General features: G+C 36.1%; 1 protein-coding gene across 11 annotated transcripts in view; it reads left to right on the forward strand.

The window, feature by feature from the left end:
• The window catches only part of ADGRL3 (adhesion G protein-coupled receptor L3), a 698,136-nt gene that overhangs the window by 433,010 nt on the left and 237,912 nt on the right, over window positions 1–27,214 (forward strand). For all 11 annotated transcript variants that reach the window (XM_081145463.1, XM_081145466.1, XM_081145468.1 and 8 more), the window contains one exon: window positions 15,175–15,975. In XM_081145463.1, the coding sequence (XP_081001589.1) occupies window positions 15,175–15,975 (801 nt within the window). The remainder of the gene's footprint in view (window positions 1–15,174; window positions 15,976–27,214) is intronic.

Here is a 27,214-nt window from a genome sequence, read left to right on the forward strand (position 1 = left end):
GTGTAAGAAAAATAAGGTAGTAATATTGCAGTAATAAAAAAAATGTTGGAGAGAGTGGAGAGAACTGCCACGTGGAAAACTATGAGATTAACAATATCTTTGGCAGTATCTAAAACTGAAGTGACTGCTAAATAAACATAAAAGTCATTTTTATGAGAAAATAGAAGTTAAAGATTAAGGTCTAGGTAATGTTTTGTTTACGTGTGCATGTGCACACGCACGCATGCACATGCACACACACACACCCCCTCCCTCTTAGAGGATGCCTCTGGCTCACACATCATAGGCTCAGCTCCAGTTTTACCCAGACTCAATGTAAACTATTGTGGGCAGTCAGGCTTCCCTCTTATACCCAGTTCTCACCCCAAACTCAGCTGGCTTGTGTTTGGGGGAGTTTGTGTCAGTGAAGGCAGGAGGGGCTGTGCACCATCCCCTCGGTTGTATATTCTCTAAGATATGGGCAGAATTTGGTGCTGTTCTCCTTGCCAACAGTGGCAGCTTCAGTAACAACACATATTGTGACTTTTTGTCTTTTTCTGTACCCTTGTCCCTGTCCCTTCCTACTTCTTTCCTGGGATTATCTCCCAAATAAACCCCACCCACATCAACATTCTTGTCTCAGCCTCTACTTTGTAGGGATACTGGATTAAGACACTCTATCCATAGGAACATTTGGCTTATGTTTGAGTAACTGAAAACATTTGTAGGCATCATCAATCGATAAGCATTTCCAACTATTGTTTAATTAATCTGTGTTGTAAAAATATTACATAGCCTTTTGTAAACCTGGTTTGACAAAATGTTAATCATCTTACGACCTCTTTTAACATTTCACATATTATCTACCTTCTTGGAGAGCAGCTGTAATCTTGTTGGGGAAGTAAGATTTACATGTTTGAAGCAGTTGGCTGATATTATAGAGAATCTGCTCCTTTCTGGCATTGTGCTGATTACTGAGTTTCTTCTTAACATACTAATTGGAGTGGTGTCTTACTCCAGATCTTCCAAGGCAATCTCCCAGTTGCAGCTAAACTTCCTTCCTAAGGCTTATCTTTCAAAAGCAGGCTTTCCAGAAAGCTGTGGCTCACACAGGAACTGGTTGAAACTTCACAGAAGAGCTGGATTTCACCCAGTCTTAGATAAATGTATTAGAGATTGTGAAAGTCACTATTAAATAACCAGTGGTGGGTGCAGGGGCATAGGGATAGGAGAATCGTTATGTTTTATTCCAGAAAAGATGGTTAGGGAGAGAGTGGCCCTAGAACCAATTTGCTTGTTCAGGTGCAAAAGGGGAATTTTATGTGTAAGAAAATAATACATAAAAAATGAAAGCAAGGCATTCATTTGTACACAGCTTTTCTGAAGTAAAATCAAATGTGTCCTAGTAAAAATTCTGGCATATACCTACTGAGATATTTTGTATTTGTGGTAGGTACCTATAGGATATAGTAGAGCATTTTATAGCTGTGGGCATGACCTGGTTTAATAAACATCAACACTTTTCTTCCATTGTTTTGTCATAACCAAGGATAAAGTGAGTCACATAGAACTGGGAGAGAGCAGGTTGTCTTTTCTAGGAGCATCCATTCTATATACCGCATGCTTGACCAATTGGCCACAATGGCTCTAGGGGATCAATTACATAAGCCAACCCACAACCATTTTCTGTGGGACATAAGGGACTGGAAAAAGGAGGAGTCTGTGTATCTTCAGAGTATAAATTTATTTTTCTTTACTGTCAAGAGAAGTACTGACAATTTTCAAACATTTTATTTCTCAGTTATCAGCTTAAGAATAATGTATAGGGATAAATTTGCTTCTATTTTTTTTTTTCCAACTGGAAATAAACGAGGTTTGTTAATGGCCTGTTTTTCTGGTAGTAAATTTAAGAAAGGCACCAAACTAACATCATAAAATCCAAATAACTAACTTAAGCTACCTTCCCTTTCTCTAGTGAAGTGTGTAGCTCAAGAAACGAGAGATAGAATCTTTTAAAGTCTTAACATACCCCACATTGACCCTTTTCTAAATATTTCCAAGTACATATCAGAAGTATAGATCTGGTCCTATTAAACTGCCAGTTACTGAGGTTAACAATGGAGCATTGCTGCCTTGAAAAATAGCCTATCTCCCTGCCTTCTTGAAGTTTGCAAGATAAACATGTACTGATTTTAAATGAAAGTGAACATCAGTGAACTAGACAGATTTATTGAGTTCGCTTGTAGCAAAATGAGCTTGTTCCATTTTCACATACTTTTTCTGGTAGTAAATGTTTTAATCTATTGATGCAATGGAGAGATGCTACATTAGCTATAAAAGAGAAAGAGGGCACTGTTCAGTGACAGGACCTATAATATGTATAGTGCAATAAAGAATTTGCAGGAATTTAATGGCCCTGAATTTAAATAGACACCGTATAGTTTACTAACCTGAAGATTCATAAAAGACTGTTGATTCTTCCGAAGGCTTAAACTTAACTTAGACATATGAGGGCATTGGTTTTACTTGGTAGAAGAAAATGTGTTTGATTTCAAAAGAAGGAAACCCCATTTTCATAGTACTGCCACACACCAGAATTTTATACTCTGTTCTTCCTTTCCTAGTATACACATTTGATTTTGATTTTTGTTGCTAAGCAGTTATAATGTTCCATCACAAATCCCTCTTCTTCTCTAAAATTGGTGGGCACAGCAGAGCCTGAAACCTCATGGTCTGATGAGTCCATGCTGTGACTATCATGAGAGAATGATGCTGAGAAGATTTGTGAGTTAAGATGCCATTGAGAAATCTGAGAAATCTGAAACATCCCTTCACACTGAACAGTCAAAATTTACAACTTAAGATTTCATTCAGAACATCATACATTTGGATCTACTTTTCCTATTAGTGGACATTTGAAGTAAGGCATCAAACTGTTCCTTCATTTTCTGGCTGAGAAAAGTTGTAAGTTGTAAGCACCTAATTCATATTAGTTACTCTCATAATTTTGTCGTCATCATCATCTTGTTTGCTAGAGAGCGTCACACAGGTTAAGAGTGTAGGCTCAGAAGTTCCCATACCAGCTCTCCTGATTGCTAATTATAGGACCTCTGCACTCAGTCTCCTGATCTGTGTAATAATGACAATAATATCAACAAGGTTGTGAGGATTAAATAAAATAACAGAGATAAAGTATTCAGCAAATAGACTGACATAGCATAAATGCTAAATAAGCGGGACCAAAAACAACTTGTTTCAATATCGTTAAGTAGAAATGCCACAGAGATTGCAAAATCTTTCTTTGCACTAGATTGTAGAATAAATCTTTTGCAGTGTAGGTATATCAGTAGATAGTGAGAGAAATAATGGACTCCGTGGAGAGATAAGAAGTAGTGCCTCAGGAGGATTTTATGTGCCTACTCAGCAGAAGTAAAAACCATCCTTTACCATCTGTAAGATTTGTCTCTTTCTCCTTTGTTCACATCATTGAACAAACCAAGTTCATATTTGGAGCCATTTGTCTGTGATTTTAAAAGCATGTCCGTGCCAACATTTATTGGCCAATAGTTACAATAAGGCGTTGAGTTAGAACCTGACGATGCTTGGGTGAATGATACAGGTGCTTTGCATTCAAAATCCTCCAAGTACGCCCAGAAGAAGGACCGAGAGAAGGTAAAAATAAACACCAAGGGCCAAGAGAATAGTAAATGAGACAGTATGAGTGAAATGAAGAATAGATATTGGCAAACTATGGCCATGGGATAAACGGCCACTGGTTTGTTTTTGTACTGGCTCACAAGCTAGGAATATCTTTTACATTTTTAAGAGCTGTAAAAACAAGCAAACAAAAGAAACCACCACTGTGCCACACAGCCTGTATGTGGCTGCCAAAGCCTCAATTATTCACTATCCAGCCCTTTGCAGAAAAAGTTTGCAGATCCCTGAACTAGAACATTATCAAAAATTCCCCCATAAACTATGTTGAAATTACAGTTATTCAATATGGCTAGTAAGTAAAGTAGTATTCATGAAAGAATAACTTAGAACCAAAAGATAAAGTTTGGCTTAACTAGGAAATAAGAGGTGTGAGGGGTTCTGAACAGGGGCAACCATGTGAGCGAGAATTGAGAACTAATTGTAGGTGTGGGGTAAATGCCGTTGTGAAGGATGTGGTTAGCATATAGGATTAGTAAGGCATACAATTACAAAAATATTGTAAGAAACACACTTTTGGAAAGTTATAATAATTAACCTAAAGATCTGGAATTTATTCAGATGAATTGGTACGAGCATCTCAGTTTTACCAATGGCCAAAAAACTTAAAAGCCTTAAGTAAGGCTTTTAAATAGACTTTTCAAGAGATTCTGTTGTGTATTTTCTACTAATGAATTCTGAAAGTAATTTTGTTTTTGTTTACAGTTGTGGAAATCATATTTGTATTAGTAATCTTGTTATTATTAACCAGATTTTTATGAAATACAAAATATATTCTGCTAGTGTGAATCTGGTCCCAAGTGGGTTGAGGTATTTGGAAGACTTCTACCTAGTCCCGGATCATGTAGTAGCTCCTCAGATTCCTAATCTGAAATTCCTCAGAATGTTAGGGGTTTTATCCCTCACTTAATGTCTCTGTAGGTTGTGTTGTCTCATTTTTTTGTACCAAGTGATAATAAAACGTTTCAATTCCAAGATTAATTTCACAAGATCCAGAGAGCTCTGGCAAAGACTGAAAGAACAATGTTTAGCCAGAAGTAATGTAACTTTTCTTCTTTCAGCTTCTAGTTCATCTCATCAGTAAGATTAGGATAGCCATTCCTGCCCCAGAATACATACAATTAAGTGAATCAAAAAATATCCATAGTTAATAATTTTTAAAAATTCTGTTGAGTTAAAAAACTGAAGCTTGTGGTTAATATCTTAATTCTCTGGTTTCATTTTTCTTATTTGTAAATATCAGGGACTGAATGACACCTAAAAAATATTTCAGCACCCAAACCCTGGGATGATCAATTATGAAGGCTTTACTTAATATCTAGAATTAGATCTAGGTTCATTCTGAATATCTACTTTGTTGCATATCCAGAGCTGGATGCATAGAACTTACTTATAGGAACAGTCTGATAACATTTCTCAGGAATAAATGGATAACATTTTCCACAAGAAGTTTGATTTTAGTCAAACTGTTTTGTATTTCTAACTTCAGCTTCTCTAATAACAATTTCCCTCTCTCTGCCATTCACTTCTGTACTGGTCTGTGTTTAATCTCGTTACACAGGTCCCTTTGAAAGTATTTAAAAATAGCTTATCATTGGGAAAAAAGTTAACTGAAAATCACCAATTATAGACTGTAAGCATCCCTAAGGTGGGGCTCAGTTCTTCCTCTGTAACCTATTCATAATAGTACCACCAAATTCACACAGTTTCTTTGAGGATTAAATAAATAATCCACAGGTAGACTATTCCCATAGTGCATGTTCAGTAACTGTTAGGTGCTATTATCTATTATTGTCTCTGTACTCTCAGCTCTGAGGGCCTTGCACATAACAAATTTACTCAGCAGATCTAATCTGTAAACATACATATATCGTCTTATCCACTCTGAGGGGACTTTCTCTTTGTGTTTTACGTAGCAGTTCTAAATGCTGTGTGGTTGTTGCACAACGGTGACTAAGCAGTGTTAAAAAGTACATCCTTGAACGAGATGTAATGTTGAGTTTAATTCTTACCAATAATAACTTTAAAAAATTACTATTTTTATGAGAGCTACCACCAATGGATTCTCAGAAGACTCTCCTAATAGAACCATTTTCTTCTAAAAGGCTGGATTAACAGTTTGAAAGATTTTACAGATCCATCAATGAAATGAAAGTTTTAATACAAAATGAAAGGCAATCTCAGTTCCTGCGGCATCTATAGATACTGTATTTAAGCGTTTAAATTAGAATGAGGCTGGTGAAAGCATTTTATGAATTATTGACATTTTCAATCTACACACTCCAGGATGAAATTCATTAGGAGGTGTTAATTTTGGAGACACATTATATAAAGTCATTATAATGCAAGGTGCTTGAGCAGCACTTTTATTCACTAATGCACAGGTATTATTTGAAAAACATAATTTAGAAGCTGAGCTGCAGTGATTATCCCTGTCTTTCATTAAATAAAGGATTAGCCCTTCATTTACAGAAAGAGACAGATGTCTGTCAGAGTTTTTGATATGCAGTATACAAAAAAAATAATGAACGTCACAGATTTTTTTTCATTTCTGTATACTGAAGTGCTTCTGTGATTTTTTTTTTTTTTTTGGGCAGGTGTAAAATGGAATTAAGAGAGAATTTCCTCTGTTTCAGAGCAATAAGAATTGATAGGACATGAGGTATTCACCACAAGTTTGTTTCTGGTGATAAGAAAATCCTGTTTCCTTGGCAAAAAAATGAGTAACCCATTTTTCCCCGTTATTTTATCTTCTCTGGAGGGATGTGTTGCATCACTGGTCTCAAGCTTGATAACACTGAAAAGTATGACATTCTGTTTCTTTCTTTGAAAATACCACGCTGCAATTCATCACTGCTAGGAGGCACGAGAAATATTTCTTGAACTCTTTCTATGTGCAGGCACTGGAGATGCAATAACAAGATCAAAACATGAATTTGAATTCCAGCACTATGGATCTTTATTTTTATTGCCACTGTTACAGATGTCCCCATTCCCCCTCCATTTGCCCGCCTCTGCCCAGCCCCCGTCCCCCTTCCCTCAGGCCATCACCACGCTGTGGTCTGTGTCTATGGGTTATGTGTAATATGTTCTTTGGCAAATCCCTTCACCTTCTTTCTTCCAGCCCCTGCGCCCCCCTGCCCTCTGACAGCTGTCAGCCTGTTGCATGTGTCCATGCCTCTGTTTCTATTTTCTGTGTCAATTTACTTGTTCATTGGACTCTACATATGAATGAGATCATATGATATTTGTCTTTCTCTGGCTGGCTTATTTCACTTAGCATAATAACCTCCAGGTCTATTCATGCTGTTGAAAAAGGAAATTTCTTCTTTTTTTACAGCTGCATAGTATTCCATGGTGTGAATGTACCACAGCTTTTTTATCCACTCAGCTACTGATGGGCACCGGGGCAATTTCCAGGTGGTGGCTATTGTAAATAATGCTGCTGTGAACTTAGGGGTGCATATATTATTTCAAATTTGGCATTTAGGATATATTCCCAGAGGTGGGAACTGCTGGGTCAAAATGCATGTCCCTTTTTACTTTTTTGAGGTAACTCCCTACTGCTTTCCACAGTGGCCGCACCAGTCTGCATTCCCACCAGCAGTGCAGGAGGGCTCCCCTTTCCCCACATCCTTTCTAGCATTTGTTGTTTGTTGATTTATTGATGGCAGCCATTCTGACAGGTGTGAGGTGATATCTCATTGTGATTTTAGTTTGCATTTCTCTGATGATTAGTGACTTTGAGCATTTTTTGACATCTATTGCCATCTGTATGTTTTTGGAGAAGTGTCTCTTCAGGGGTCCTTTGCCCATTTTTAACTGGATTGCTTGTCTTCCTGGTGTTGAGTTGTATAAAGTTCTCTTTTAAAAAATTATTTTATTTTTTATTATTGTTGAAACTATTACAGATGTCTTCTTTTTCCCTCCATAAGTTCTTTACATATTTTGGAAATTAACTCCTTTATCAGATATATCATTGGCAAATATATTCTCCCATATAGTGGGCTCCCTTTTCATTTTGTTGATTTTTTTTTTTTTTTTTTTTTTGCTGTACAGAAGTTTTTAGTTTTATGTAGTCCCATTTATTTATTTTTTTCTGTTTCCCTTGCCATAAGGAGATATATTGGCAAAAATATTGCCATGATAAATGTCTGAGATTTCACTGCCTACGTTTTCTTCTAGGATTTTTATGGTTTCATGACTTACATTTAAGACTTTTATCCATTTTGAGTTTATTCTTGTATATGGTGTAAGTTGGTGGTCTAGTTTCTTTTTTTTGCATCTATCTGTCCAATTTTTCCATTACCGTTTATTGAAGAGGCTGTCTTTATTCCATTGTATGCTCTTGCCTCCTTTATCAAATATTAATTGACCATAAAGGCATGAGTTTATTTCTGCACACTCTGTTCTGTTCCATTGATCTATACACCTGCTTTTATAAAAACAGTACCAGGCTGTTTTTATTACAATGGGCTTGTAGTGTAATTTTATATCAGGTATACCTACAACTTTGTTCTTCTTTCTCAAGATTGTTGAGGCTATTAGGGGTCTTTTTTGGTTTCATATAAATTTTTGGAATATTTGTTCTAGATCTGTGAAATATTCCATTGGTATTTTAATAGGAATTCCATTGAATCTATAGATTGTGTTAGGTGGTATGAACATTTTAATGAGGTTAATTCTTCCAATCCATGAACACAGTATATGCTTCCACTTACTTGTATCTTCCTCAATTTCTTCAATGTCCTGTCATTTTCTGAGTACAGGTCTTTTACCTCCTTGATTGAATTTATTCCTAGGTACCTTATTTATTTATTTTTTGTTGCAATAGTAAATGGGATTGTTTTCTAAGTTTCTCTTTCTGATAGTTCATTATAAAAATATTATGAATTCTGAATATTAACTTTGTATCCTGCCACTTTGCTGAATTCATTTATTAGATCTTGAAGTTTTCTGAAGTCTTTAGGGTTTTTTACGTAATATATCATTTGTGAATAATGACAATTCTACTTCCTCGTATTTCATTTGGCTGCCTTTTATTTCTTCTTCTTGTGTGATTGCTGTGGCTAGGACTTAAAGAGCCATGCATCTTTGTATCTATTACCTCATTTGAAAAATAAAAATAATGAGAGTATCTACCTCATAAAGTTGTTGTAAGATAATTAAATAGTATTGAATGCAAAAGTTTAGACCAATATGTGGCATGTGGTACATGCTTAATGAATGTTCTTATAACAGACATAGTGCCTGCCCTTAGGGAGATTCTATTTATGTTAGTTATCTCCTCTATAGTGTGCTTCTATGTGAGTTTGGTTAAATCCTTTAACCATTTGAGTTTTGGTAGACTCGTCTCTGATAAAGAAATAATAAATACAACATCACAGTGTTGTTTGAACATTTAAATCAAGTGAAAACATTTCTAAAATTATAAACTGTTATACAAGTATAACGTACCATTGTAAACTTTTGATTACCCACATTTAGATGATTTTGTTTCTGGATGATGCACCAGCAAATTTTCATCCAAGACTGATTTATTTAATACTTAACTAGTTTGCCTTTCTGCTGTTTTCCTAACTGCCCAGCTGCCTAGTGATAAGGGTACCCCAAGGTCTTTTAATAGCCTAAGCCAGTGAAACCAAGAAAATAATTGTTTAAAATATGCTACATTTCAGTGAAAAAAAATAGTTGTTTATAAATTATTTAATACATTATAGCCATCTTATGTTCTCTGTAAGTGGCTTTATATTTATTACAGAAATATAGAACTATCATTGGATTATAACACTCTCCTCATTTCAGACACTTAAATTGTAGATAGAAAATGTATTGTGTAACTTCAGTTTAAAAGAAAATATAAGCTACATTAGAATTAGATACAATTTCATACTTCTCAGTTATGGCACTAACAATTTTTGGCACATAACCGTTTTATTTGCCTCTAATTCTCAGTGCAATTTGAAAAAGCTTGGCAACGCATGCATGTGCTCTCTCATCCATACCTTTTCTAATTAAAGAATGCAGTTGGAAAGTATTGCATATGGTGCAGATATGGATAGAACTCATAACATCTTATTTTCTAAACAGTGACATGACTATATATTATATCTATTTTATGAACTATTGGAAAATGAAAGGAAATTGCACTAATCTTTTTTCCCCCATTTCTTCCTTTTATACAGAGTAAAATTACCCTTAGTTTGGATTTGTCATTTACTCTTAACCACAGGATATAGCTTATGACGTTAAGTTTGACAAAGGACAGCAATGAAATCGCTTCAAGGAAATGTATAAATATATTTGCAGAGGCCGAATGAACAATAAAAATAGTTGGGGGATTAAAAGTGAAGAGAGAAAAGAAGAGAAACTAGTTCCAAAGAGGTTTCGAAATGAATAACGACAGTTATAATGTCAGAATTCAGGATATTGGACCTGACAGAATGACAGGAGGTCCTGAAGGCCTAACACGATTGTCATCGTACAATTCATTTATTTATGATCTTTTTACAGAGAGAAGAGAAGGGAGTATTTTCAACCTGCATATTTAGATCACTGCAGGCTATTTTATAGCAACACATTTTTCTTGCCAAACTAACCCTCAAGAGCATCCATACATTTTTTTCCTCATTTCCTTTTTTCCCTCCAGTTTTACGTGTAATGAGTTGTAGATACAAACTGCTTATATGTTTTACTTCCCTGCTTGTCCATTGAAATATTTAAAGATATTATGCAGATTATGCTTTGCACATATGATTTGATATAGTAAATCCAGATTTTGTCTTATTACTTCTTTTCTCTTGACTACCTGCTTGAAATATCAAGAAGCAGAATTAATAACCTTTATTTGAATTATGTATTAATTCAGTAGCTATTTACTGAGAATTTATTATGTGCCAGGCACTGTGAGGTTGTAAAGGATACAGTGGTAAACGTGTTTCATGCAATTTGTTTGTTTGCTTATTTCAGGGAAGGGAAACTTCTAGAATCCGAATTAGAAGATGAAAAAATGACTGGCTAATTCTAAATGTTACTAGCTTTTCAATGACAAATTATGTTTGCTTTGCCATTTTTTGCTATGGGAATATGATTTGTGTGTGCTTGTTTCAACTTAAATTATGGGATTGTCTTACTTCCGTCTTGAAAATAGCAAATAAATGATAAACGAGCTACAGCCAGTCATGACATAGGCAAGACCATAATAATTTTCTCCAAAGTAGAACTGCCTAATACATCTTAATTTTAAGTAACCAGCAAGTAACAGAGGCAAGCTTCACTTATGCTACAGTTTATGCCAGTATTTCTGAAATTAGACCAGGACCAGAGAATTAAAAGCAAAATTTTACCTAATGAAAGAAAATAGAGGTGAAAGTTCTTTGGGGGGAAAAAAAGGCCATTAAAGTATAATACTTTAAAGAATATAAAACCTTATCAATACCTCCTATCACATATTCCATTTTCCTCAAGAAGTATTTGTTGAAGAGAGAAATACCAGCCACCAAGAAGTTAGGATATTTGCCCTTAATTATAACACTGCATAAGAATTTTATGTGAAATAAGACTAAAGTTGTGTGAGTATACATTTTATATTTTAGAATATAAATGCCTTCCTTTATCACTCTCAAAAGGATATCTATGTAGAGCTGTTTCAAGGAATGAAATTAGTTCTAGAAATTCCTTTGTAAGGTGGTCTTTGAAAATGTCAACGTCAGCATGACTTCCCACTCCCAGCCTCCACCTCATTATAATGGGCCTCAAGTCCAAGCTTTTGAGACTATTGATTAAATAATTGTGTAAGGTACTTAGTTGTACTTCTAGTGGTCAGCCTGAACTCAGGTTTGTTAGTATTCTAGTCATAGCGTGAAGTGCATCTCTTAGGTAAAGCTTTTCACTTAGAGTCCAGAGAGCACTGCAGTTACTCAGTAAAGATTGAGGGGGATGATAAATTATAACAGTATAATAGTTTTTAAGAGTCCTAGAAATACTGTTAAAAATAATATGTGAATATTAGTGAAATAAGGAGCCTAAAAAATATAATCCCATTTTTAACTTCTTAAGCATAACTTTATATACATAAATATGATATTAAAGTTTTTAAAAAGTCAAGAGATATGAGTGTAATTTTGACAATAATTGAAGACATGAGCTTAGGTCAAAGCATAAAAATCTCACCCAAATATAATTTCTCCCTTGTTTTGAAACCTTCCTAGAGTTTTAAATTTATTTATTGTGCACAGTGTCTCAGTTTATTCCTTCCTCTGAGGTTATCTTTGATTCACATCACTTGCAACTTGTGCTTTTTAAGTTTGTGATATGACCCCATTCTTTCCTGACTCTCCTCTATTTTCCATTGGTCCCCATTTTCTCTTGTTGTGATCTCGGCAAATTGTTTCTGATGAGTCAAATATTTATAGGATGATGAAGATGCTACTCAATGAGTTTCATGAATATGTTACAGTTTCCCAGAATTTTCCCTGACTTGTATTGATGAGTACTTAAAAAATAATAATGGAATCTAATTTGAGAGCTATGTAGCCATATCATGTTTGAGGATCTCAATTTATTCTTACAAGAGTATATTGAAAACTCAGTTCAGAATTTCAGAAAAGGCCAGAGCAGGTGACTTATTATTTATATCAACCTTCTAATGCAGATTTTTCTGAAAGGCATTATTTTTTCCACAATAATGTAAAATATTGATGAGTGGGAGGAAGAGAGTTTCTTCAGAAAGGATCCTAAATCCATGTCTCAGGGTGAGAGCGTCCCCTGTTAATGGGCAGCCTCATGAAGTGCATTGCTCATCAGACAGATAGGCTGTGGGAAACCTTAGGCCTTAGGAAATGAGTTAGAGGGTCCTTTCTTCTGAAGAGCGCATTCTGGAGATGGATAAAAAGCAGGACTATTATGGTAAATACTGGCATACAGTTTAGTATTTCAAAAATGAGACTAGCCAAACAATTTGAAAGCTTTCTGTGTATATTACCGACCTGCCTTTCAGATGAAAATTTGGGTGTTCTTACTATGAATATTGTATTTCTTTTACCTGTAATCGAAAAGGATGTTTATTCAATTTTAGCCTGATTAACTTTTGCCTTGTTTTTAACAAGTTTGTACTGTAATTTTAAGCTGATAATATGATTGTATTTTTTAAAAATAATTTTGCTACAGGAATGGGTTTGTAAAAAAGCATATAATGTTCAATAAATCAGGTCTGAGTGAAATTAATTATTTACTTTCAGTTTGGAAGAGGTGAATAAAAAGTGCTTGGCCAATACCATTAATCTATTCTTTTTCTTCTTTCTCTCTCTTTTCTTCTCTCTCTCCAATAGAAGTGGAACAAAAAGGTAATTAAATACCTTTCATAAATTATATACTATTTATAGGCTAAGTTATTTAACAGTTTAACATTTAGTTAAAATAATTTTGTTATTAATTCTTATCTATTTTATGAAAATTTATTTACTACTTCTGCTGCTCAACTTCACTTTAATTTGTTAGACTGACCAGTGCTGGTTTCATTCTTTTATCCTAAAACAGTTTAATAATGTAAAATTTTTAATTGTGTATTTTATTCCTCTTTATTTTTAAATAAGTAGTTACAAATCCAGTAGATGGTGATGGATAGTGATTGCTTTAGATTTGTTTTTATTTTTATACTAATTTTCCATAGCTTTGGTGTGGTTTCCCCTGTTTCTTTATTGTCTTTTAACTACTGGGGGAAAGGGGAGATGGTTTTCATGAAATACCTTTAGATAAATTATTTCAGTAACCAAGGGCTGATTAGTAACTAACATAAAATTTATATGCAATTTTCACAACAATGCCTACCCATCCTTTATAATTATAGTTACCATATTAGAATCCTGAGAAATTCTTTTAGTCATCAGTTTTATATTGAGTATGAACTGAATTGGCCCTCTCTTCTTGCTGTGGAAGACTGTAATAGTCAACTTTTCCCTCAATTTTTTATTTCTCCAAAAGTAAAACTTTGGGCACTTTAATAATGTACTTTCCTTTTTAATAACCTCTAAAGCCTCTAAGCTGAGTTTCATCTTAGACTGTTTCTATTGGAGCTAGGCTTAAAATTTCTGTTAAAGAGCTCATTACTAATATCAAGAAAATAATACTTTTTTCATTAAGTATTAAAATATGGGTAAACATCCAAGTTCCTTATGAATTTCTAATTCCTCCACCCAATACACTTGTCATCATTTCAAGCATAACAGTAGACTGCATGGTTATTTTTCAGTGTGTTTGCTTTGCAAAAATATGAGAGCAGTGTTTCCCATAGCAGGTTCGAAGGACACGCCACTACAAAGAGGCTCTGCAGACAGGGTTCCATGATCAAATCGGTTGGCAGAATTTGCTCGCCCTCCCACTTGTGCTTTGGAGGTTCACTAATGTTCCTGAGCTATTGGAGTCTCTGCCGCAATTCTGTGTAACAGGGTATGGGTTTATACGTGGCTAAGGATCCCTTTTTTTCCCGTGAAACTTCTAGCTACACCGCACAGAAACAGGTGCTTCGAGGACCACCCTTTGGGAAACATTGCTTTATAGCCCCTTCATTACAGATCAATCAGCCAGGCTTTCTTACACCACTGACATGATGCGCTACTGAATCATACTAAAAACCACCTGAATCAGATAACTTGCCCATTTTCAGTCTGAAGTATGAGCAGCAAAATATTACAGCAAGTAATCTTGTTTTTTAATGCTCTTCTCATGTAACAGTAGAAGGTACATGTTTTTAAGTTCCAGTACTACTGTATTTAACAGGACATTTTTAACTGATTAAAATCTAGATCTTGGGTTCTGCTCTGTAACCTTTTGCCTTTTCTGCTTCCCTTTCCTCCTGTCCTTCCTTCTTCCTTCTTCTTCTTCGGTGTTCATCCATCACTCATTCTCAGTTGCGTGGGTTGCATGCTCTGTGTGCGCTATAGCGGCTTGAAGAGCTTTGTTTGCTAGAAGATTCAGTGGCCTATATTGCAGGGCTTTACTTTTCCTTTGTTATTGTATTGAATTACTATTGGATTTCTACATATTTCCTAATGATAAGTACTGAGTAGCTAATACCATCGGAGTGAAAACAATGTTTTTCGAAATTTATAAGTAAGATACACAAAAGCATCTTGTGTGAACATTTGCATTTGTTATGTCTATGGAATACATAGGCATACAGCACATTTGTATACGTATATCCAAAAATATTGTAATACATGTGTACAAAGGTGAAAACCAAAGGAAAGCACAGCTACTCATAAAAGGCCAAATGTTTTCAGCAAATGAAATCGAAAATGATTTTAAACAAAAATCAAAATTAACTTGTCTGACTTCATTGTGTTCTCAGAAGAATGCGGCAAAATAATTAAGCGGTGGTGGGTATCTCTTGTTAGAGTTGCATTCCACTTGGTGAAAAATAAGACAAAATGGCAAAATATAAAACGAATATATTTATTATCTGAACTCTTTTCCTTCCCACAGTTTTTCTCTGTCCTGGACTACTAAAAGGAGTGTACCAGAGTGAACATTTGTTTGAGTCCGACCACCAGTCTGGGGCATGGTGCAAAGACCCTCTGCAGGCTTCTGACAAGATTTATTATATGCCCTGGACCCCTTACAGAACTGATACCCTGACCGAGTACTCATCCAAGGATGACTTCATTGCTGGAAGGCCAACTACAACCTATAAGCTCCCTCACCGGGTGGATGGCACCGGATTTGTAGTTTACGACGGAGCTTTGTTCTTCAACAAAGAGCGCACCAGGAACATAGTCAAGTTTGATTTGCGGACTAGGATAAAGAGTGGAGAGGCTATCATAGCAAACGCCAACTACCACGATACCTCCCCCTACCGATGGGGGGGCAAATCGGACATAGACCTGGCCGTGGATGAGAACGGGCTGTGGGTCATCTATGCAACAGAACAGAACAATGGTAAAATTGTCATTAGTCAGTTGAACCCTTACACCCTCCGGATTGAAGGGACGTGGGACACGGCATATGATAAACGGTCGGCTTCCAACGCATTTATGATCTGTGGGATTCTGTATGTGGTGAGGTCTGTATATGAGGATGACGACAACGAGGCCACAGGGAACAAGATTGACTACATTTACAACACCGACCAAAGTAAGGACAGCATGGTGGACGTACCCTTTCCCAACTCATACCAGTACATAGCGGCCGTGGATTACAACCCCAGGGACAACCTGCTTTACGTGTGGAATAACTATCACGTCGTGAAATATTCTTTGGATTTTGGACCTCTGGATAGTAGATCAGGTAAGTTTGACTTTTGATGGTTCTCAGGAGGGAAAGTGTTTACAGTTTATTCTCAATACGTTTATCGTAGGTTTTGATTAGACTGCCTTTGTGGTCTTTTTTCTGGCCTTTGTACCTGAAAATGGTTCCTTGTCTTTCCATCTAAACAAATGCTACTGTTAACCATGTTCAACTATAAAAAAGTATAAGAAATGGCTATTTCTCCTCTGTGCAGCTAGTCTCTAATCTTTAGCCCTTCTTTGAAGGGCATTGTGATTCTCAGCTGATTAATTCTTTGTGTAGCGTAGCACACAGAATCTTTGCTGAGGTAGAATGCTGTCTCATCTGATTGTGGCTTGCCTTCAGAAGTGTTCTACACTTGGAACACATCAAAGGCTTGGCTTGTAGTAATGCTTCAGGAGTCCTATGCCAATATATTCACCTCACGGAGAGCATCGTATGTGACCACTTCTATTGGGAATATTGTCAGTTTGAGTATACATATTTTTGAGTATAACTAACTGATATATAGAAAAATGTTCCTAGCTTATAAACACAGAAAAAATAGATCTTAATTTTATTTAAAAAATGCAAAACAGCTCTGAGTAAACTTGAGATACTTTAATTCCCTTTCTTTACGAGTGTCTTTTTAATCTCTAGGACATACAGTTTCCTTTTCAGAAATTGCTTTTCAAAAATATTTTTATCTACATAGCTGAGCAGAATTATCTTAATTTAGAAGCTAAATTATTTTAAATTAGCAATAATATTATTCCTCATGGTAACACATAATGGAAAACAAGATACAGGTATCTGAATTTTAATAGAATATAACAATTCAAAGTTTAATTTTTTTATTTCAATGCTTACATGTTAATATATTTTTTTATTTTCTCTATTTCTTTGACCGTGATTCTACTATGAAACTATTCTGCTTTCTAACTTAGTTCATTTTATGCATGTCTTCTTATACAACCAGATTCTAAATTTCATATGGCCAGTAACCTTGTCTTACCCACCCTTTCCTTCTGTCTTACTTTGAGCATTATTTCCTGCCTTCTCACACGCTAGTATAATGCGTGACATCTATAAAATAAAGACGCAGTAACTCTGATGCGGGCGGAAGGAAGGAAGGAAGGAAGGAAGGAAGGAAGGAAGGAAGGAAGGAAGGAAGGAAGGAAGGAAGGAAGGAAGGAAGGAAGGAAGGGGGGAGGGAGGGAGGGAGGGAGGGAGGGAGGGAGGGAGGGAGGGAGGGAGGGAGGGAATTGCTTTTCACTTCTTACTTTGATAGAATGCCAGATTAGGTGGAATGTTCTGTAATGCCTGAGAGGCTGCAACCCGAGTGACAGTGGTTCTTTCCCTGCCAGCAATGCAGATAATACATTGAATCACTTTTTGTGGAAGGAGAAGCCTGACTATGCAAGAGCAGCAAACGCAGCTGCTCTCTACTCAGTCCTCAGCATCTCCTAGCTCAGGCACAGTATCTGACCCACCTCTCCACAGGTTAGGTTACTTGACCCAATATACCCTTCCATTGAAACTTTAAGCAAGAATCATCCAGAGTAATGATGGGAAGACAGTTCTTTGAGAGCTGTGACATTCTTAACCACAATTTATATTTTGACAGCAGAAACTCTGTTGGTGAGTAGTTCTTGGCATTTTTTGACTTCTGATTGGAACAAGAAGGAATGTCTGCTTACCTCCAGAGAAATAAATACAGTCATCATTTTTTGAGGTTAATCGATAAGGGGCAGTAACATATTTCAATTTTTATTTATTGGAAAGATCATGCATTATTTCTATTTAGAACAATATGTAGGTTAAAATTAATTAGGATTCCAAGGTTTTTATTTGATGGACTGAGGCAAATTCCTAACTTAGTTTTTATAAATTATCCTTAAAAAGTTCTTAGGGACTTGCCAAAAAACTATCTCCAACATATATGAATAAACTTACATGTGTATGTAATCCAGATATATAACAAATCATTGTAATTGTGGACATAGGAAAATTATACTATTCATTTCATTTTCTTCAATTTTTTACACATGAGAGTTAAAATGTGGACCCTCTTGCCCACATGCACTAGTGCCCATATTTGTTAAAAAGGATGTTATTAAAGTGGAAAACATTGGGGAATGATAAAGTTCAGCTTTTGAAACAGAGTCCTAACTTTAGCCAGGACATTGGGTTTTTACCCTTTTTAAACAATGAAAGCTCTGTTTTGCAAAGCGTGAGTTTTCACTTTATTAAATTTGGAAACATAATCATAAGAAAAATATCATTATCATGCACAAATGCTCAAATTAAAAAGCGAGTACTTTGGTGTGAACTATGCGGCAGTTTTGAGGTGGAAAGAATAAGTGTGGGAAGTACATTTTATGCATGACATGTGTGGATATGAGAATTTCAATTAGCATTAATAGAGGGCGTTCATCTTTTTTCACACAAACAGTTTCAGCTGCATGTTTTTCTTTGGTAAATTACATTGGCATTTTTTAAAGAAATTGCCTTTAGTGAATTCTTATTATGGATCTTCTGTGTCTATGTGTGGAAACCAACTTACAATAAATATGTTCAGGTCAAAAAGACTAATTCTAAGTATGTAGATATAAAATATATGTGCCGTTGCCACAGAAGCAGGCTGAGTGTTTTTGCTCTGATTTTAAGTAAGTTCTAATCAATGAAAATTTACATTTTTGAAGTTTTTTGTAATTGAGTATCTATGTTTTCCTTCTACTAAGTATGACTATTCTGTACATTAAATTATCTAGATGTTGGAAGTTAAGCAGCAAATATGCTTCTCTTGGACATATAAAAATCCTGTGGTGAAAAGGGCATAGGAAGCATTCTGCTTCTGAACATGAGCTTGCGAGTCTGAAAGACTTGGGTTCGAATTCTACCTCTAGTGTTTGTGAACTGGTTGCTCAGCCCCTTAGTCTTGATTTCCTCAGCTACAAAATGGAAAAAATAACACCCAGCTCAGAAGATTCCTGTTAGATTTTACTGAGATGATACATGTAATAAGAAATAACATAACCTAATAGCTACACATCAGGCGTAAAAAAACATTTTCTTTTATTTAATTTTTATTTATTGATTTTAGAGAGAGAGGAAGCGGGGGAGAGAGAGAACATGGATTTGTTGTTCCACATATTAATGCATTCATTGGTTGATTCTTGTGTGTGCCCTGACTGGGGATTGAACATGCAACCTTGATGTGTCAGGACGATGCTCTGAACATCTGTGGTACTGGCCAGGGTATCCATATTTTCTAGATAATGGGTTAAGGTTATAACTTACTCAAAAATCGCCCATCTATTAAAGTGCAGCCTGACTTTCGATCCCTGCTCCCTTCTGCGACATAGCGCTGGAGAAGCGTGCTTACTGATGCTGTGCGTGTCTAGATTCCTGCATTGGGTAGATCCCAGCATCCTCACGTGCCAGGCATTCTTGATGCAAATCTAATTTGTAGTTCTCTCAATTAAATGATTACCATAGAGGTGCATTCCAAAATATTTTATTTATTCCTTAACCACAAAATCAGATGTATATTTATAACAAGAGTCCATTTTAAATTCTGAAATGGTAAACTTTAAGGGAGAGAGAATATAATGAGAAACTGAGCTTCTCAGAAATACTCTACAAAGTAGTTTCAGAAGTCGTTTAACCGGCATCCTTATGTTTCCCAGCGCCCATTCTCAAGCTGCTTGTTGCCCTGTCCTTTGTTAGGTCGGCTAGTTAAATGACTTTTATGTTTTTGTATTCTTTTCAAGGGAAAATATCAGAAGTGGTAAATATGTGGAAATGGTTATTTTCAACAATAGCTATATAAGGAAATTCATTTGAATTTGATTTTTTTTAACTTGTATTTCAGATGTTCGTTGTTGACGATAAGTGAAGTTTCTCCTAAGAAGTTATTTAATGGGCCTGTTCTTCTGGGCATAGTTTTTTTAAATATAAAATTTGTTCCCCATTTTCTCTAAAAACATTTTCAGAACATTATACTCTCTTTACCTACTCTGCGTTCTCTTAACAGCATGTTTGGCAGCTTATTTTGAAGTTTTCCAGCTTGAAATTAGCGGGAATTTGAATCAGAGCTTGTTTGATATTGCTACTCAAAATAGTTTCTGTTTTCAAATTTTGTAGAAACAATTTCTAATTATATAGTTAGAAATCACATGTTCAAGAATATATAAATGCAAAGGAATTTTCAATTTCTAAAAAGCTTTGTTCAGGAACTAGTGAGACTTTGATCACATTAAACTAATCACATTGATATTGTTTTAGTTGTTATTGTTTACAATTCCTTAGTGATCTGTCAGGATTTGTTGAGTATTTTAAGAAACAGATGAATTATACACACACACACACACATATATATATATATAATTGTGTAGATACAGATAGATAGATAGATGATAGATAGATAGATAGATAGATAGATAGATAGATAGATATAGATATGGATAGATATATGTTTAAAAACCTTCTTATTCAGAATATTATGGGAATGGGAGTAATAGTCTGGAATTTTGTTTTGTTACAATTAGATGTATCTTTACTTTGCTCACACTTACATATAATCAAGAGGACGTATGAAGCACCCCAGTTATTCGCACCCCACCACCCACACATAATTCACTCGGATTGTGCTGAGCCTTGCTAACCTAAAGGAAGCCTAGCAGGTGATGAAGAGAAGAGCTGAAGCACATTAAGACCTGATGCACTTTTTTTTCAAGAAGTAATTAGAAGAAATTAGTCAGTAGTATTACAATAGGAAAGAAAGTGAGCAACTGTTCAGTGAATTTTATATTCAGAGCATTGTCTCAGGTTTTTCAGTTGATGAACTGCAGGCATTTCTTCCACTTGGAGAAAATGGAAAGTGGATTGTATTCAGAAAGGAGTAGATGTTGTGTCCTGTTGATAACATTTTGTGTGCGGAACAGGTGATTCCCTTTTGGACACCTACATCGTACATGCTTGTAAGCATTAGCACCTGAGCATGAAACAAATGCAAAAGTGCTTTCTCTACTTTTTCTGAGCAGAGTACCCAATCTAGAAATATCAGATCTAGAGTTTTCTTCAAAAGTACTTTTAAGTGCTTTTCTCCTATCGTATAGGATGTGATGTACACTGCACATCCATTACTGCCTTTAACTGGCTATCTTTTGTAAGAAATACATTAAAAACCTCCAAATAATACTTGGCCATTTCACAGGTTATTTTAGTGATTCTCGGGTTGGCGTCATGACTCTAAAACAATTTTTATGTCTCTGTCTACACAGTGTGAGAGAATCAAGTAATTCCATCACTTGCCTTCAGCTATTATTAGTGACTGGTGTTGACTGACTGACTTTCACTGTGTGGTTCTTTCTCCCAAACCACCTTGTGCCAAGTTCATTATTCATTAATAAATAGGGGTGAGACGAGGCACTTTCTTTGACTTTCCCAGTTTGTTTCTAAACTCTCCATAGAACAATCTATACTTTACCTGTGAAATGTACAAATGTTTTCCAATGTTTCCTACTTACAGGGGAGGGAGTAGGCTCAAGTTGATAACAGGAATAGGCAGAGAAGTCCAGCTCCAACATTTTCCTAAAATGAGTGACTCTAAGAGATCAAAAAATCTGTTGGTTGAGATTTACCAAAATATATCTAGCAATGAGTACAAACAACCCAATGATGGAGACGCGTGGCTGCTGGCTTGTACCTGCTCTTCTCCTTCCCAAACACAGTCCACACTTTCGTGAAAGCCATTTGAGATGATGTAAATGTGACCGCTCATCTATGTGCTGAAGATAGTCGACTCTAAAACAACAAAAAGCCTACACAAAACACTTTAGCGATGCAGATAAGGTGAACCTTCTGTCCTTATAATATGCTAATTAAGTGAATTTGTGTCTCCAGTAAAAGCTGTGGCTATGTAGTGATGAATAAGAACTTTAAACACACATGACACCTCGTTAAAATGTAATTTTCACATCATATATCTGAGCCCTATACTTTGACAGCTGAGTAATGTGAGTGCTAGGCAGAGAATCTTGAACATTTTGAAACTGTCACGTGTTTAATAGGTAGCTGAATTTGCTTCCTGAGCGGTTTAGTTAAATATGGTGCACCCTAGACGCAAAATAGAGCCAGAGAGCAGTGGGACCCTAAATCAAACTCACCCTCAGCCTCTGGGTTATGATCGCTTCACGGTTCCACATGAGATGCCACACTGTCTCTGAAGTTTCATTTACGAATGAACTTTACAAAAGAGAAGAAAAAAAAATCAGCTACTTGTTGCTAATTTCTTCCTGGTCTGTATTTTTATGCATCAGCTGTTTCCCTGTCTGCAGAGGAGCCCCCTCTCTTTCTCTCCAATTCTTGCTTCTCCGTCACCTATAGTGACAGCTGCTGCCTGAAGGGCACTGCTGCTGGTGATTTTTCAGGGAGCAGAGCCAAAACTTGCAAAGTTTGCAGTAGCCATTCCATTGCCTCATCCCACCAGCTATGTTCTCTTATGTTTGTTGGGCCTTTCTTGTATTTTTCTTTCTTTATAATTGAAGGTTAAGCCTCTCTAGAATGCCACCTTCTACTTCTGGGGCTCTGAATGTACAAAACCGCGGTCTTGTGTGTACAAAGCAAAGCTGGACCTGGCTTCTTACGGCTGAGCCCAGCGTTAGCCATCAACCTCACATCTAGGTGACCTTCCTAATAAACGAGACAGGATGCAAGGGATAAAAAGATTTGCAAATGTTGCTAACTTATTCATTGTTTTCCCCACAGCATGGTGTCCCTGATAAATGTATCATTATTAGAAAAGTAATCAAAATCATTTTTTGCATGGGAGGCACAGTCATAAGAAGACGAGTTGCCTGTGAATAAGCTTCCCGCTCACGCCAGCTGTTCTTCTGTGGCCTTGTCACTGCTCATTAGCACATCCACCAGAGGGCAGGCAGGTGGAACCGGAGCAGCTCTGCTGCTCCTTATTGGCAGCATCTTGTAAGGGGGCTACAGTGAGACGTCTGGTTATCCAGGTGCTTCACTTTAGCATGCTCTGCTTCTGCCTTCATTAGCACAGAGAAGTGAGAATTGACTTTATTATGCAGCGAAGTCTAACATTTGCTTTATCTCTGTATTTTAACGTTTTAGAGAGTGTTCAAGTACCTTAGGATAGGGTTGGCAAGCAAAAGTATGAATTTAAGCACAAAGGTATTTCCTCTTAATAACTACTTTCCCACCAGAAAGCTAAATTCTCGGATAAGAATGAGTAATGAGTAAATAATTTCAGATACACAAAAGACAGGGAAAATCTGTGCTGGATAGTTTTATGGGATGAGGCATGTTGTCAGATTTCCCTGAAAGCAAATGGGGAAAAAACTTTTTTTGCTTAATAAGAATTCTGACTCTTTTTCTTTATGTTCTCAATGGTAAAAATTCATGACCAAACTCTTTGCATCCAGTTACCCCAATGAAAATATAAATTAAAATTATTCAGTGCTTTCTCTCTGAAGCATCTTGTGACTGAAATATTTTGACTTGAAAATTTGGATTGTTAAAAATAATGTTAGAAAAACAATTTTAACAAAAATATACAAATGTAAGTGAAGTGTTAGGTATTGTCGATTTCATGACTTAGAATTATCGCATGCTATTTTTTAAAATGGAATTGCCTTTGGAGAAACTTTTACCTTTGAGGGGGGAAAAAATAAAAAAGGGCTTTCTTTAGAAACACTCTACTAATAAATATAGAAAATAGGATGTGATTTTTTAACATATTAAACTTTTCAAAATCTATGGTAATTTTGCTATACAGCATATATACTTACATATTAAACAAAAGTAATTTAGGCTTTGATGGTTTGAAGAGAAGCCCACTGAGAGACATAAGTGGTAATGGTTTCTAGAGAAGGAACTTGGAAGTGGAATTGGACAAACTAAGAAAAAGCCAAAGGTGAAAAGTGAAATTCAGAGCTTCCGTAGAAAGCAGAAGCGGGAAGTCGAAATTGGGCTTAAGTCACAAGCCACTGATGGATTGATGGATTGATGATTCTTTCTCTCTTTTTAATTTTTTTTCCCATAACCGCTATGCTGTACACATGATTTTTTCTCTCTTTCTCTCCCCTCCCTCCCTCCTTTCCACACTTTCTTCCTTTCTTTACTCAGAAAACATGTCTTTAAGTACAAAGGCCAAGCACTGAGTTATGGTCTGTGGTTACAACTGTGATCGGGGCAGGCACTGGTCCTGCCCTCACGGAGCTTACAGAACAGTGACAGCAAATAAGAAGAAACAGAAAGGGGGTATCAAAAATAGTAATAGTGCCTACCATTAATTAAGTGTTGTCTTTTCTGGCCATTTATATAGAGAATCAATTTCACCATTCAAAGAAAACATTATCCTCATTTCCAGATGAAGAAATTGAGGATCAGAGGAGGTAAATAAATCAGATGTCCTATACATAGTCCAGAGCTGCAGTTATAGTCCTAGAATGACTTTCTGCTATGTCACGTCAGCTCCAGCAGCGATTAAAAGGAATAGAAGTGGCACAGCCGAGGAGCAGTGCACATGGACTAGAACGAGAGTAAGGCAGGCAGGCTGAGGTAGCAACTGCCAGGCAGCGAGGACCCACTGCCTTCAGTCAGAGGAAGGGCAAGAGCATGGGAGCTGGTGTTGCAGAGCTCTGCCGTCCCCTCCACTTGTGCCAGTCATGGGAACACACACCCCTTAACTGTTAGGAAATGCTGTGAAGTACAGGTAAAGAAACTGCGACTCAAAAAGTAAAGTCACCTGGCCAGAAAAACCCAGTTTGTAAATATAGGCAGAAGCCCAGGTTTATTTGACTCTGAATCATGAATCAGAAACTCTTTATATTCACAATGGAAAAAATTATGCTCTTGGAAATGCTTAAAGAAACAGATTGAATGAGAAGGCTTAGAATTTTTTCAGAAATTCTGAGCAATTTGAAAAACTTGAGATTTGGGGGCTGGCTCTTTATTAGATTGTGTTCTACTTGACGCATATTATTTCCATTTTCTTAATTCAGATATATTGCTAGCAATACTTTCATGGTTCCTTCCTGTGAGCAAGATTGGCAGAATGGTGAGAAAGTAAGATGAAGAAAGAAAAGAAAGTAGTAAGGGAAGAGAGAACTAAAAGGGGAACAGATACAGTTTTCCCTAAATGAATAAGAAATTGAATGAGCTCCCCCTTTTTTCCAAAGGGAAGTTGATGAAAGAACACACATTTTAAAATTCTAAAAAGTTATTTTCCAAGATTTATTTCATTACCTCAGTTGGTTAAAGATAAAATTAAGGACAAAGCATGCTTATAGCATGCCAGTTGCAATGTAAATTGTTATAACCCCCTTGGAGAGCAGTTTGGCTGTATCTGGTAAAACCTATGTCTAGACGATCAGCATACATTATATACTAGCCAGCCCACTTCTGTGTTTCCTCCCTAGAGGAACCGTCATAGTTGAAGAGAGACTTGGACAAGGGTGTTCATTTGAGCAATGGCTAAACTCATGTAAAAGTGGAGCACACCGAGCTGCCCCTCAGTGGGTGGAAGGGCACAGGGTGTGGCAGGGAAGGAAGGCAGAGCACAGTCTGTGAAAAATAAGCAGAGGTATGAGCGGACAACTCTCTGCTCTGGCGCCAGAGGTTTTAAAATCCTGGTAGTGTGGGGGATGGAGGGAAGTATTATATGATCAGTTATCCCATAGAAAGAAATACACCACGTATTGGTACCTAGGAAATAGTAAGTAAGGAAAGATCTTCCGCTGGAATTGCCCTTTTCAAGGAATATAGGTAGTATAGGCCCATTGGCCTCACGCTGGCTTTAATAACTCAAAGAAGCCAGGATGGAACTTCCCAAAGCACCAATGGCCTCTACCTCCTAGAACTCCTTCTGTGAAATCATGCAATTGTCCATAAAAGCCCTTTCTTGTCAGTAAAGGAAAATTTTGCTCTGAAATGTTAATTGATTGTGACCTATAATAGTAACTATCATGTGTTTCAGCTACTGTGCATACTAAACAAGCCTTAAGAATTATGTCTTTACATCAGCTTCACTGAATTTTCCCTTGAGTGTGAGTATATTGACTTGTCGTACATTCCAGATTCTGTGACAGCTTGTAGAGTCACTGTAATTTTTAAGCTTTCGGGAAAGTGGCAGAGTACTTCAGTGGATGAACAGGTCTTGGCTGATCATGTTCTAGGGCTAAGACTTTGAAATACCATGACAGGTTCAAGCATGGAAGAGCTAAAATCTTAAACCCTAATAGCGAACAGGAATCTTGTGAATGAAGGTGGGGGTTTTAGTTCTCTGATTTACTCCTACAAGAGATAAGCCAAACTGAATAGGTGTGTGTCAGAAAATATTGAATTTCAGGACAGAATTCACATAAGGAATGTCAAAAATAATCATCTAGTGGAGTAAGTTGTATATTGGAGTCAGAGTCTAAAGTCATGTATTAAAGTAAAAAGTTAATCAAAATTATTTTTCAAACTCCTGGAATAGTTTATAAAAAATAATGAGTTTTAAAGAATGTATTCTTATAAAGTACAGAGGGAGCATTATTTATTATTGTTCAATGTGTATCATAAGTAGTAATAAGTACCTTTTACAAAGTATAATTTTACAGTATTTTGATTACATAACAGAACTATTTGAATTCATGTAAATTAAATGTATCTGTGATGAAACTTCTCTGTATTAACAAAGAGAGTTCTCTAGGTATTCTGTGTTGATAAATCCTTATTGTGAGAACTTTTTCCCCAAACACTGCATATATTCTTCTTAAATATACTGCTTTCTACTATCCCATTAAACTTGTATATAGTTATTAGATCACTTATTAATGTCTCAGTGGTGCAACCAAAACAGTTATGTGGTATAAAAAATATTTAATATTTAATGATATGAGAATGTTCTTTGTGTATTGCTGTTTTTATTTTTAAATTTTTTATTCTTTTTCAAAAATTTATTTTATTGTTGAGAGTATTACAGATGTCTCCCATTTTCCCTCCTTTGCCCCCCTCCACCCGTCTCCCACTTACCCCTCAGACTTCACCTGTCTGTTGTCTGTATCTATGGGCTATGTATATAGGGCTTATAAGTTCTTTGCTGATTTTTTTTAAAGCAGGTTTAAGTGATTTGCAATTTAGATCATTATCCATTTTTTTCTACTTTTGTTTTAAGTTTCTATGAAATGCTTTTTAAAATGATTTATATGGGATAGGCCTATTTTTATTTCATGGAGTACATATTTTG

Source organism: Miniopterus schreibersii (assembly GCF_964146895.1).
Source record: "Miniopterus schreibersii genome assembly, chromosome: 1".
Lineage (NCBI taxonomy): Eukaryota > Metazoa > Chordata > Mammalia > Chiroptera > Miniopteridae > Miniopterus > Miniopterus schreibersii.